We start from the raw sequence: 12,978 nt of genomic DNA, 5'->3' as shown, positions 1-12,978 counted from the left end.
GCAACCGACTGCATGTGTTCTGGCAGTCGCAGTTTAGTAGTAAAGCTTATCGCGCGTTCTGGATCTTGGCGACAATTTTGAATGCCGGTCGCCGGTCCCGCTAATCTGTATTTTGGCCGAGCGAAGTCGAAATTGTTGAGTCGGCAACTAATCAGATATGGCCCTTGTTCAGATCTTGTCTCCACCAACGCCTTATCAACAAGAGTCTTTTATCCCATGGATAGGTTTACGCGTGCGGAGTCTGGCCTGTTGACAATGAAGAAGACTTGAATATATAAGTACAGTAAATGCCGGCTTAAGTTGACAAACATAGACCGACCCTACTGCTTGCTCATTTCGCTGGCCAGTCTTCCTCCTTGACAAGTCTGCCAGTATGGAGTCAACAAACGAGAAAAAAGGCTCAGTGGTGGATGTGGAGCAGAGGTCCATCGACATGGAGCATGGAATCAAGCCAAGTCTCCATGAGCGGCACCTTCAGATGATAGCCATTGCGGGCATGATTGTAAGGAGCCTCCACCGAAGACACAAGGCGAAACTGGCGCTGGACTAACAGCACAAACAAGGGCACAGGTCTATTCTTGGGTTCGGGGTCTGCAATTGCAAGAGCTGGGCCGGTCGGCGCTCTTCTAAGCTACGTCGTCATGGGCTTAGTAACCGCGGCAGTCTCGTACACGTCGGGTGAGATGTCGGCATTCATGCCCGTTACCGGAGGTTTTACACGGCACGCAGCTAGAATGGTCGAACCGGCCTGTGGAGCTGCGACGGGGTGGAACTTCTGTAAGCTTGTGGCCCTGAATCTGCCCACTACGACAATTGATACTCATACTATACAGGGTACAGCATGGCCATCACGGCACCTGCTGAGATCACCGCAGCGTCTGGCCTGATCGAGTTCTGGGACTCGAGCGTGAGCCCAGCCGTCTGGATCAGCATTTTTCTTGTTTTCATTCTCGTTGTCAACTTTTGCGGAGTCCGGCTCTATGGAGAGGTAAGCAGGCAACTCAGTGAGCGTATGGACAAAGGCAGACTGGAAGCAAATTGAGGAAAACTGATAGGACTAGTCCGAAGTGGTCTTTGCGACGCTTAAGATCATGCTCATCGTCGGTATCATCATTGCCGGGCTCGTAGTCGACCTTGGTGGCGGTCCCGATCACGACCGCCGTGGCTTCCGCAACTGGCAACATCCAGGCCCTTTTAACGAGTATCTTACAGACGGCAACACGGGAAAGTTTCTGGCCTGGTGGAGTACCCTCATCTCGGCTGCCTTCAGCTATGGCGCCATCCAGGTCGTTGCCATTGCGGGCGCCGAGACAAATGATCCTCGGAGGACCATTCCCAAGGCTACCAAGAGGACATTCACCCGAGTCATTCTGTTTTACGTTCTCAGCATCTTCATTGCCGGCTTGATCATGTAAGCCCATCCCATTGATAATGTTGTCCGGTATCCACTAACTTCTACAGCCGCTCAGATGACGTGAGACTGCAGGTCTCCACTGGTACCGCATCTCAGAGTCCATTCGTCATCGCCTTTCAAGAGTCCGGTATCAAAGCTCTTCCGTCCATTATCAATGCCATTGTCATCACCTCTGCGCTTTCTAGCGGTTCGGCATGTGTCTACTTGGCGTCGCGCACGCTCTTCGGCCTCAGTCGAGAGGGTCATGCACCCAAGTTTTTTCAGCACTGCAATCGATTCGGTGTGCCTGTCTATGCAGTGGGCGCAACTGCCATCTTTCTGCCGCTGGCTTATCTTGTACTTGGAAGCAGCGCGTCCGTGGTCTTCGGCTGGTTCGTCAATATCACGACGGTTTCTGGCTTGATTGGCTGGGCCGTTCTGGAAATCTCGTTCCTCCGAATGTACTACGCTTTCAAGGCGCAGGGCCATTCTAGAGACGAGTTGCCCTACAAGAGCCCACTGCAGCCATATACGGCCTGGTTTGCCCTTGTTTTTGTGATCTTGGTCATCTTGTTCTCTGGTACGTGCACTGTTGTCCTCCCCCTGCTGTTTGCCACTAATGTTGCTAGGCTTTTCCGTGTTTTTCCCTGGACACTTCACGGCGAGCGGCTTTCTCACTGCTTACGTGAACATTCCGATTTTCATTGTTCTCTACCTTGGCTTTAAGATCATGCTCAAATTGAAAATATACAGCACTACCGAGATCGATATTGAAACGGAATTGGAAATTATTGCCAGAGAGGCCCATAGATACGACGAAGAGCCAAAATCACTGCCAAGACGGGTTCTGGACAAAATTTTCTAGAGTGCTCTCGGACTAAGTAGGGCGGTAAATTACGATATTATTGGCAAATCATAGGGTCAAACGAGTGGGGAAGCGAACCTAAAAATACCTAAATGCCATGCTTTGTAAGCAATTATAGTGGGCCTGCGCTGCAAAGTACCTGTAAGGTGTAAGAGCCTCACAGCATATTCCAGGTGACTTACCTATAAGATACTTAGTTCCTCCCCTTTAGGGCCAGCCCCTCGCATCTTGCTTAAGTTCTATCAAGCGTATATTGCCATATTGGACGGAAATTGCTACTGCAAATATACAGTTATACATTACTTTACCTGTAGCTGGCAGCGGTCCTATAAATTTAGGGACAGAATGTGAAGTTTTACAAGATACCAACCGGTGCTCGACTAGGGTCTTTAGCAAGCAAGTAAAGTTTTCACTGTGCGCTGTACTAGAGGAGAGGCCTATGATTTACAGAGGGGGGCATTCTAAACATGGTACAGTCCCGGTTGCGTACCTCGTACACAGATAAGAAAATAGCGTGGGCGTAATAAAAATATTTCTAACCTAAGGACCCGTGATTAATAGACGCCGGTATACCGGTAACTTCCCAACCCCACTTCTGTGCCGCCGGGCCCTTGAACCCGATATCTCCTTCGCCTTCAAAAGATTGGATAGATGGCTAGCTTCGGGGGATTGTTCCCATGCTACTCGTCCAAGATCTGTTTGCACAATAGGAAAAGACACCATACGCCAGATACCAAGCTCGGTCGACTCTGCAGCAACAGCCTACAGTGAGATACACAAAGATCTTGAGGCTCTTGGATGCCCATTCCCTACCATGTCTGGCCACGTGTGAGTAGATTCCAGACCACTGGAAATGGGCCAAACTTGACAATAACAGGAATATGATGGACGATGTCCTCCTTTTGAACTGTGAGTAGAGTAGAACACGGACACGGACACGCATGGCTTCTCTATGCGGGAATTTCGGTACATGGGTGACGCTAACAGAATTGCTGCAGTACCGTACACGATTCTACGGAGTGCCCTTCGGTTGTTAATATCTCAAGGATCTGTCAACCAGAAGCCATTTGTTCACCATGTCCGGGAGCGGCTGTCAGAAGCCAAGCCGGATTTCACACCGCCATTGGAGCTTTTTCCGGTGGGGTCAAGCGAGGCCTCAGTAGTATTGATCGATTATCTCGCTAGGATACGGTGCATATTCTCTTGCAAGCTCGTGGAAGAGGCCCTGCCACAGTAAGTTTATCCGCCACTCCACTGTTGATGTCAATGTACATGAGAGGCACAGACAACGCTGACATACTCAGCCTTACCCATCTCATCAACAGCATCGTCTCAGCAAAGGCAATTTGGACCTCGGGCTCGTCCCTTGAGGCGAGTCTGGTCAAGGCAGGTGGAGATATTATTCAAGCAATCCAAGCACTCAAAGAGTCGGATCTGCACGCAACGCCAGAAAGGGAGACATTCCTACGGGCCCTTTTATCGAGCATGCAGAATTGCAGAACCTACTGCAGCGCGAGCGGTCTAGAGTATCTATTCAACCGCCCAGAACGGCAAGCCCGGGACGTGTTGATATACATGTACCCACATCTGGAGTCCGAGTTTACTGTGCCGACAGCGTCCGATTTGATCCAGGTAGATGTTGCCACCCACGAACAAAACACGGGCCAGGTCGAGAGTTTCCAGCTTGGGCATTTTAGACTGCCTCGACTTTTCAATGGATTTTGGCAGCTAAGTTCTCCCGCATGGGGGTCCGGGACGGCCAAGGAGCAGACAAGAAGCCTCGTCGAACTGGTCGAGGCCGGCTTGACGGCCGCAGACATGGCCGACCACTATGTAAGCGTCATGGCGGTGCATTGTACTCGCCTTGGGCGAACAGAAATAGAGAAAACTGATGGTCTGGGGCTGACATGCTGTCGATCAGGGCGACGCCGAGCTTATCTACGGAGACTTTCGAAACAGGCTGCCACAAGCTGTTAAGTCCAAGGTGTTTTGCGCGACAAAATGGTGCGTTTTCAAGCCATGCTCTTTCACTCCGGAATATGTTCTGCATATGGTCAAAGAGCGTTCCAGAAGAGTTGGCGGAGTAGTAGAGCTACTTCAGTTCCACTGGCACGATGTGAGTTGCGATTTTACAATTTCAGCATGCCGACGTCTCTAATAATGACAGTACAACAATAAAGACTATCTGGACATTTTAGCAGAGCTCGTTCGGATTACTAAATCTCACCCAGAGCTTGTATCGGCAATCGGGCTGTGCAACTTTGACTCAGAGCATGCTACAGAGGTGTGCGAGCATCTTCTAAAGACTGTTGGTGAGGTTGGCGTAGTTTCCAACCAGGTCCAGGTAATAACAGCGAGCCAAAACAGGCCACATCGATTTGTTTAGAAGCAGAGACAGTCGGCTAACTTGAAAGTTTTCGCTCTTTGACTCGAGACCGCGGAAGAAGATGGCAGATGTCTGCGACAAGTATAGCATCAAGTTGTTGGTCTATGGAACATTCGTACGGCATCCCTTCCCACCTACACATGCGAGTCTGTGATACTAATTGTTTTGACAGTGTGGCGGCATGCTCTCTTCGAAGTGGATGGCGAAACCTGTGCCCGAGATATACTCTGCCGAGGTCGGCCTTACACCGTCTCAAAGAAAATACCTCGACATCATCCTGACCTGGTCATCCTGGGATGACTTTCAACTACTACTAGTTACCCTCAACGATATTGCCCAAAACCACGGAGTATCTCTGACCAACGTCGCGACACGATGGGTGCTGCAACAGAGGGGCGTCGGTGCGGTCATTGTTGGCACAAGGCTAGGCATGTCGAACCGATGGAAAGAGAACCTAAAAACATTCGGCTGGACCCTGAGTAAGGAAGAGATGGCAAGTATCGATGCCGTTGCCCTAGGCAAGGATGGCGAGAAGTCGGACGGGATGCTGGAAAAGCTTGGGGACTGTGGAAACGAGTATCGGGCTATGCACTAAACGTGCGATGGAGCATAAATGACAATCCATATACAAACACGGTTGTCGTCACCATTCCCCTGCGCTATTTGGGTCATGATGGGGAGCACCTAGATATATCTCTATGTAGCAAGGTTTTGTTAAACGTTCGATATTAAAAATAAAAATAAAATGCATGGCAGCAATTACAGCTACCTAGTACTTACACTGCCTTTTTAAGCAAAATTGGTTTGTACCGTGGTTGCCGTTGTAGCCTCACGTTTCATTTTGTGCGGCTCGTTGTCAATGCACTGAAGTACTGCGTGCAAATTCAGGGAATGGTTTCCAACGTAAGTGGGTTTAGATCTAATCTTAATAAGAAAGCCCAGCTATACAGCGAACATCTTCACTCGTTAGTACAGAGTCTTGTCAATAGGGTCCACCTGTTGCAGATACAGCTGACAGAGCTTCTACGACACAAGCGGCCAATCGGTCAGTCGGAACGGAGAGCAGACCAGGCGGGACGGAGTACAGCTCGAAATTCCGCATACGCAATTTGGAACTGCGGGCGATCCTGCTGTCGGTGTCTTAGATGATCACCGGTCGCTTATCGGCCTGTGGAAAATAGGTCCACCTCGTTACCAACAAGTTAATGTTAATGCATTGGCGCCCCTCTCTCTACCTGTATTCTTACTTTACACAAAAAAAAATGGCGTCTCAAAACAGTGATGAGTCATTTCAGCTCTATGACCTCCGCGTCGAAGTAGTCTGCCCACCTGGTCGCCGGATCATGTGTGGCGCCAAAGACGGGGACTACTTTATGCTTCAGGGTGAGATGTTGTACCTGCCTCCGAATCAAGGCTTCAGCATATACAGTCTGGGTAAGTTGCATGGAACCAAGACACAAATTCGAATCGACAACTAACTCTGAAAGCATCGGTTTTGCCTCTTCTATCCGCCAAACAAAGAATTACTGCAAGAAACGATTGGATCACGTCCGAGGCTCTGGTTGCTTGTCCAGATGCACACTGCCCTTCACAGCTTCGAATTGTACGACAAGGCCTCCGGACGTTTGGCCATTCTGAGACGACGCTAGACCCCATAGTTTCAGTCGATGAGGTACAACCCGAGAAAATGGAGAAAAAATAGGGGAAATGGTACGCACGTTCGAGTACAGTCGTCTGATAGAATAACTCCGAATTGGTATCTTACAAGCATTCCGTTCTTCCACACTGTTCGTCTTTGAAATCTAGATCATATGACTCATGAGAATGGCCTGATACGTTTTTCTTGCAAATACTACTCTGCGTCGTAGTCTTCTCGCGCAAAAAATACACCGTCTTGGATGCTGAAACCAGCATTGGCACATAGATCTGCCCATTCAAAATAGTCAGACGGAGCTGCTTCCAGCTCCGTCTGGTACAAGTCCAATCCGTCGTGCACGGTGCCGGTGAGAAAGGTAGATCGCTCTTCTGTTTCCAGTGCTATGCCTTGGGCGGACAGGGGTTGTTGTGCTTGTCTGTACGACTCGGAAGCCGTGTCTCCGCTTTTGTTCCGTTCAGGTTGCTGTAGTGGAACAGTGATGCTGTCCATCTCCCTCATCGACGGCTGCTCTCCTCTTTTCTCCTTGAAATTTGACAAAACCTTCTCGAGAAATTTAGCCTGCAGAGCACAGCTAGAACCATCAGGCGCGGCTTGCTGTGAGAATGCTTGTCCAGACGCACAGATGGCAGCGACCGTCTTGTTTTCTATTTCGGCCACGATCGACTCCGGGGCCGATAACAACAGCTTCACCAAAAATGCAGCACTGTACGCCGTCATAATATGGACAGAGTCCTGCGCAAAGTAGAGCCGGGGGGCGAAGCGACATACCAGGTTCAGCATGTTCATAGCGCTGGAATAACTGACCCACAAGATCTCAAGATTTGACGAGATGTCGGCTTTTTTTAGCAACAGGATGTCTTGCAGCGGCAGGGAAAATATCTGCAAGCGCAGATGTGTTGCATAAAAATGTATCAGAAAGGGATGACAGCTCTCTTTTGTTCTCGTCAGACCACAGCATACAACGAATATTCTGACAAAAATCAGACAAGGCAAATACATACCTGTGTCGACACACGCAATCCAGCGAGCCTCCCATTCTTCGATCCGGCCACGGATGATGGCCAGCAGCGAATCAAAATTATAAACGCAGCTGCCGTGGCTACTCCAAGGTTTGGGGCCCAGAAGCTTAAACACCTCTGAGCTCAATAGCCTCAGCGTGACGAACGCACCCAAAAGCGCATCGTTGGCCGTTGCAAGAGGGTCTTTGCACCAAGGATTGATCGACTCCATAAATGTGTCCCGCTCAATCATCCAGGGCTTGCCGGTCTGCAGGCTTATGCTGCACTCATTAGCTTACACACCGTGCAGAAAGATAATGATAGTAGAGTGGTTTGTTACCTCCGGTCGTAGACAAACAAGGTGAACCATGTCCGCTCCACGTTCCGCGCCTCTCTCACCTGCAAATCCGTCAAAGACTCACGATGACGAAACGCATATGGTACCAACTTGTGCTAACCGAGATCCATGCCCAGACGGATTGCATATCCCAGAGCAGTCCACGCCCGTGTGTCCTTTGGCTCCTTCCAGTATGTATTTATCATGATGGCTTGTATGACTGCGGTAGACTTGTGGCCATGCCGGAAACTATCAGCCAGTAAAGTCTCTGCATGATTGTGAAGACGGGTGTAAAGTGCTGGGTTAAACGACTTGGCCGCGGCTGATAGAATGGAGCTGAAAAGAAGCGTAGACTGCTGCTGGACACATTCAAAGGTGTGCAACACTGGATCCAACTGGCTGATGTAGGGATTGAGGATGCTCATGAAGCTAAGGGTAAGCTAATGCCGAAAAGCTGCACGCCACTGCACGATATGGGACTGCATACTTGTCGAACAGCGACTTTGCCACGGATTGATGGACAAGTCTCAGACGAACCGGGTCTTCTGCCGGCATAGAGGGGGCGTGGCCGGGCAATCCCACCGGGCCGGCATCGTTGTCGAATACGGTGTTGAGACTAAAGCTTCCTTGTGTGGCAGCAGGGCTGAACAGGCTGTAGGGCTGCAGAGTGTTATTGCCGCGCTCCTCGACGGCTCGTGCCGCAGCCGCTGTTGCTGTCGTAAATTCTGTCGAGGGTATTGCTTCAGGGGGGGATTCGTTCAATCGTGATGACTGCGAGGGCGTCACAGGGGATGGTTGAGCAGATATCGAAGATGTTCGTGTTGCTGGTGTGAGCCTTTGCAGTCTTGCAGTCTTGCGGTCAGTGAATACACGGTTACTTCTCATAGTTGTCAGTAATAGCGCCACCAACCTTGTGCCTGGCTTTCTGCCACGCCGGTGCTCCTGGAAAACGCAGTCCAGTTCTTTGCGGGTACATCGGTCACATTTTGCATCATCTTTGGCTGACCGGCAGCATCGCATCTTCACCCTCCGACATGGCAGACAGGCCTTTGCGCTGTTGCAGCATCGGTATTAGTCAATGTCTGCCAACTCGGCAGGTGGTGGGGACTTTCCTGGGTTTAGGCAACCCGGCATGCTGGTCGTTGTTCATGGGGCTCGCTTTTCGCATTGAGGAAAAAGTGAAAGTGTGTAATTGCCATTAATCAGGGCGGCAATTTACTAGCCGGCGTTTATCTACGAATGTGGGAGAGGACCGGCAATTTAACTGTTTCCTCTTATCACTTAACACTTTGTACTTTACAGCCATATTTTGTGGACCTGCGCCCTATTCATGCTTCCGCACAAGCACCGGAAAACCGACACAGTGCACGTCCAATTGTCAATTGGAATTTGCTACACCATAGCAGTGAGCATCTGTGTATTGTTATGTTTAGGTGCTTCCGAGCTATGCCGACGTGCATGAAATCCCATACTAAATAGCGCCCTGCGCCATACAGTACATGTATTCGTGCACTCCCCACCCATTTTAGCCTTGTCCGTTCGACAACTGTATATACACTGTACAACTTGAGAATCCTTAAAGTCACGTGATCGGTTTAGTCCACACTAATCCCCAGCACTAAACACTCGCCGCATAATAAGATTCTATGCCCCAGTATCTCTGACGCCGATATATGTACGACGTGCGTATAACGCCTTATCTGACAGCCGAACCGGTCATGACAAGTACTGTGATCGGGCGTGTGGACCCTTGTTTCTTGATCGTGGCAATGGACTTCCTGTGTGATACAGTCTCCAGCCAGGCTGTTGATTTTGTGGGATGTTAGTTGCCGTGCATCTCATGTGAAACTATCTAGGTGATAACCATCAGGAGCTAATCACATGGCGACTATCATTTAACTCTCGCGGCCTCTGAGATGATATCACTGGGCAACTTCTACGGATGTTGATCCCAGTTCTAAATAACGCGAGACGGCTTCAAGTGTAATGTCCTATTCTCAACTCTGTCACGGATTATCTCTGGTTGTCTGCACTGAGAACCTGCGTTTCACCTGTGAAATAAACGAAGCTTGTACTATCTCTTACTGTACGTACCCTACAATCACCATGACGGGACAAGTAATCTGACAATTTCCTCTCCTAAAATCAATACATGCAGCAATTTTTGACGTGACGGGAATGTTTCTGTGCCGTCCTTGTTCACATTACAAAACATATCTATACAATGGTGAGCGATCCCCAAAATCTAATAGCTCCTCTGTCATACAGTTAGCAATCTGTCAGTTGAAGAAATATTTTGGAAAGGGGCCAGGGTCACCTTCTGTATACATCGCTCTGACCTCTTCCTCGGAAATTTTGTCTCGCTTTGCATTTTCTCGCAAGTACACCCAGCGCAATACAAAGGTGGATACGATCGCCAGTGTCAAACACCCAAGTGAGATGCCGAATCCTGTCCAGTAATGAGGTGCCTCTTTGGCTAGGTAGATATTACATCCAACCGCGCCACCAAAGTTGCCCATCATGATACTGAGGGCCATACCCACGGACCTCTTCCACGTAGGCGACAAGTTGTTGGAAATCCAAGAGATCAGAGAGACGACAGACGGATAGACACCCACCGGAATTGCGAAAAGAAATGCATAAGTTAGACCAGGAAGTGCTGGGTGGGGTATAGCCAGCAGGCCAACCATGCCGAAGAGTGCGATCGAGTATGGAATCACTATGAACGGCCAGCGTGTTTGATGTCGGTCGGCTAGCCAAGAGGTGATGAGAGTTCCTGCAAGACCAACGGCGTAAATTGGGATTGTCAGAAGCTGTGCCTGGGCAGAGGTATAACCAAGTTCCAGTATAATTGTTGGAGCCATGTATGTGAACCCGTAGATGGGGATACTTGATGCGGCCGCGGAGTCAGAACCTTGAACAATTCTCATATCGTCAACGTAGGAGGACTCACGTGTTACCCCAGTAGATGAAAACTGTAAACCAGATCTTCCAGTCCAGAACAGCTGCCCAGACATATGCCCACTTAAGCGGGTCCGCTGTTTGAACTCTCCCGGATGACGTACCAGAATCCTGCTCTAGGCGATTTCTGATAAATTCTTTCTCCTGCGAGGTCAAAAATGATGCCCGTTCAGGCGAGTCTGGCAAGATCCAAGGAATCACGCATCCGATCAAAACAGTCGCAATTCCTTCCAAGATATAAATCCACCGCCAGCCTGCGAGTTTCCCGATACCATCCATCTTCTCGATTGCGAAAGCCAAAAGCCCAGAGAAGGCTCCAGCCATAGATGACGCGGAAAAGAAAACAGACAGACGCCATTGAAGTTCGAAGCGGCAGTACCAATCGCCGAGCAAGTAAGTGCTGGCAGGAAAGAAACCAGCCTCAAAGAAGCCGAGGAGGATGCGAGTGACGAGTAGACCATGGTAGTTTTGCACGGTTCCTTGGCAGGTCATGACCTATTCACATTAGATGTTTCCGTGAGAGAGCGATATGAGATCAGTTGAATATGCAGATGTCACTTACGATGCCCCACGCAATGACAAGAATAGTCAGCCACAGGGATGGCCGCATAAGCTTCAGAACTATGTTGCTAGGTATCTCAAATACGGCATAAGGGAAAAAGAACATCTGTACGAAGATTTATGTTCAGTAAGTATCCGAATGATTCAATATAAGTTTCTTCATGTGCCCTGAAGGAGGTCAACGAACCGTTAGAGCAATATTATACTGCGTGCCTGTCATGTGAAGATCACGAGTCATGCCTGCAACCTTGGCATTCCCAATGTTACCCTTGTCGAGAAAAGAAACTGTATATAGCAAGGTCAACACTGGTACCAATCGCCAGTCAACCTTGTGAAGCACTCTAGTTGTTTCCTTGTCATTGTAAAGTGGCTGATTTGAACTGTTGAGGCCGCGATCTGCACCATTAGATGTCTTTTCCGACAATGCGGCTTCAACCTGCTCGATACTGTATGCTTTTCCCTCTGTGAGCGTCATGTTTGTGGTAGTCATACCATCCAAGTTGTCTTCGTTTAGTGCATGCTCAACTAACTGCGAGATTCAGCCGGCCTTATAAAGATGCAGTCACTTTTCGGTAGTAGCTAAGATAGAACATGGTCTAACCCGAGGTGAACCTTTTGTGGTAAAAACTTCGGCAACGGCCGAAAGCTCGGCGATGGCCGAAGTCCTGACAGACGGGTCTCTTTTGCTTATCGGTGCCGGCTCTGAGAACAGTTTTAGCGGAAATTGTTGCCTAAAATGTGTTCTTTGACCCACTACGAGAAACCTGGAAATCTGGCATTGGCAGTTGGAAGAACCATGGGGTCCTGTCCTGGACGTCGATAGATCTAGTATATTACTGCGTTAAGATAAAACGGTCGCGACCAGAGTTCCAATATTTGTAAAGATGACTGCTATATTGAAGAGAATACTTCGTCAAAACTCTTTATTTTGGTGGCAGAAACGTCAGCACGATGGCACCTATCTAACGGTTATACCGACATCATTTCTACTAGCCGAAACTCGGCATGGGTTCTGCCTAGTGCAAAGACCTGTTCTTGACCGATTGTCAATGCATGATACCTTTCACTTCCAAGAGTATCTGTCTTTTCTAAGCATCAACGAAAGAACGCTTCATGATTTCTAACCACAAAGGTTTGTCTCGCGTGCCAAAAAGCTGTTCTACTGGTAGGATCAGTTCCCCACATCCCCGGCTTTGAGATGGGGCAAAATTTATCGTGGGGGAGCCCCACATACACTATGATGTCAGGGAGTGCCAACGGCAAAGCATGTCGCAGCAGTCCGAGAATCTTCAGTAGCGTGCGAATGGTTCGACAATCAAACATCGGCAAGACTGTTCCTTCTGTTTTGCCCCATCACTAGAACGTGTATTGTTATCTCAAACAATAAACAAGGCACCACATTTTATCGGCACCGGAGTCTTGCAAAGATCATCATAATTATCGCCAAAAAAAAAACCGGTAGCTTTTCCAAAACAAAAACAAAAATTGCTATATCTGAATGCGCGAGGGTGATAGCAAGGAGTTCCATTAGCTGAAAAATCCAGCGTAAACACTGCTTAGAACAGTCGGATTTTCAGATGAAGGAAGTTGTTCCGGGGACAACTGGACTAGATCGGCTTGCGTGTCCCTTTCTGGCGTCAAGATGTCGGAGCCGAATGCTCTTATGCTCGACTACGCGTCGTATATCATTCGCATCGATAAGCTCGTACGAGGGTGTCTGTTATTACCTCTGGAGGGTGAGGCTCACCAATAGTCTTGTGTGGTGTTTACAGAAGAGCGCAAAACAAATTCAACGCTCAAATAGATACAGAATTGTTTCG

General features: G+C 49.0%; 5 protein-coding genes across 5 annotated transcripts; 3 read left to right on the top strand and 2 right to left on the bottom strand.

Annotated features, from left to right (window-relative positions):
- Positions 1–373: 373 nt before the first annotated feature.
- On the top strand, positions 374–2,258 carry CMQ_3604 (amino acid permease; the record flags this gene model as incomplete). Its single annotated transcript, XM_014319542.1, has 6 exons — positions 374–502; positions 564–777; positions 834–988; positions 1,062–1,411; positions 1,462–1,973; positions 2,023–2,258. 6 exons carry the CDS (start codon positions 374–376, stop codon positions 2,256–2,258), a joined length of 1,596 nt encoding a protein of 531 aa, XP_014175017.1.
- Positions 2,259–3,072: 814 nt separating this feature from the next.
- Positions 3,073–5,239, top strand: CMQ_3714 (aldo-keto reductase; the record flags this gene model as incomplete). Its single annotated transcript, XM_014319652.1, has 7 exons — positions 3,073–3,086; positions 3,246–3,491; positions 3,584–4,091; positions 4,180–4,374; positions 4,426–4,602; positions 4,673–4,759; positions 4,817–5,239. 7 exons carry the CDS (start codon positions 3,073–3,075, stop codon positions 5,237–5,239), a joined length of 1,650 nt encoding a protein of 549 aa, XP_014175127.1.
- Positions 5,240–5,906: 667 nt separating this feature from the next.
- CMQ_3371 (uncharacterized protein) lies at positions 5,907–6,293 on the top strand (the record flags this gene model as incomplete). The annotated part of the gene is made up of 2 exons (XM_014319309.1): positions 5,907–6,078; positions 6,166–6,293. 2 exons carry the CDS (start codon positions 5,907–5,909, stop codon positions 6,291–6,293), a joined length of 300 nt encoding a protein of 99 aa, XP_014174784.1.
- A 203-nt stretch (positions 6,294–6,496) lies between these two features.
- On the bottom strand, positions 6,497–8,631 carry CMQ_3418 (uncharacterized protein; the record flags this gene model as incomplete). The annotated part of the gene is made up of 5 exons (XM_014319356.1): positions 6,497–7,137; positions 7,303–7,593; positions 7,758–8,065; positions 8,124–8,349; positions 8,547–8,631. The coding sequence occupies 5 exons, from the start codon at positions 8,629–8,631 to the stop codon at positions 6,497–6,499; spliced, it is 1,551 nt and encodes a 516-aa protein (XP_014174831.1).
- Positions 8,632–10,585: 1,954 nt separating this feature from the next.
- On the bottom strand, positions 10,586–11,633 carry CMQ_4245 (major facilitator superfamily transporter nicotinic acid transporter; the record flags this gene model as incomplete). Its single annotated transcript, XM_014320183.1, has 3 exons — positions 10,586–11,092; positions 11,160–11,264; positions 11,346–11,633. 3 exons carry the CDS (start codon positions 11,631–11,633, stop codon positions 10,586–10,588), a joined length of 900 nt encoding a protein of 299 aa, XP_014175658.1.
- Between the last annotated feature and the right edge of the window lie 1,345 nt (positions 11,634–12,978).

Source organism: Grosmannia clavigera (assembly GCF_000143105.1).
Source record: "Grosmannia clavigera kw1407 unplaced genomic scaffold GCSC_113, whole genome shotgun sequence".
Classification (NCBI taxonomy): domain Eukaryota; kingdom Fungi; phylum Ascomycota; class Sordariomycetes; order Ophiostomatales; family Ophiostomataceae; genus Leptographium; species Leptographium clavigerum.
Note: the sequence above shows the minus strand (reverse complement) of the source record. Positions and strands in the feature narration are given on the sequence as shown.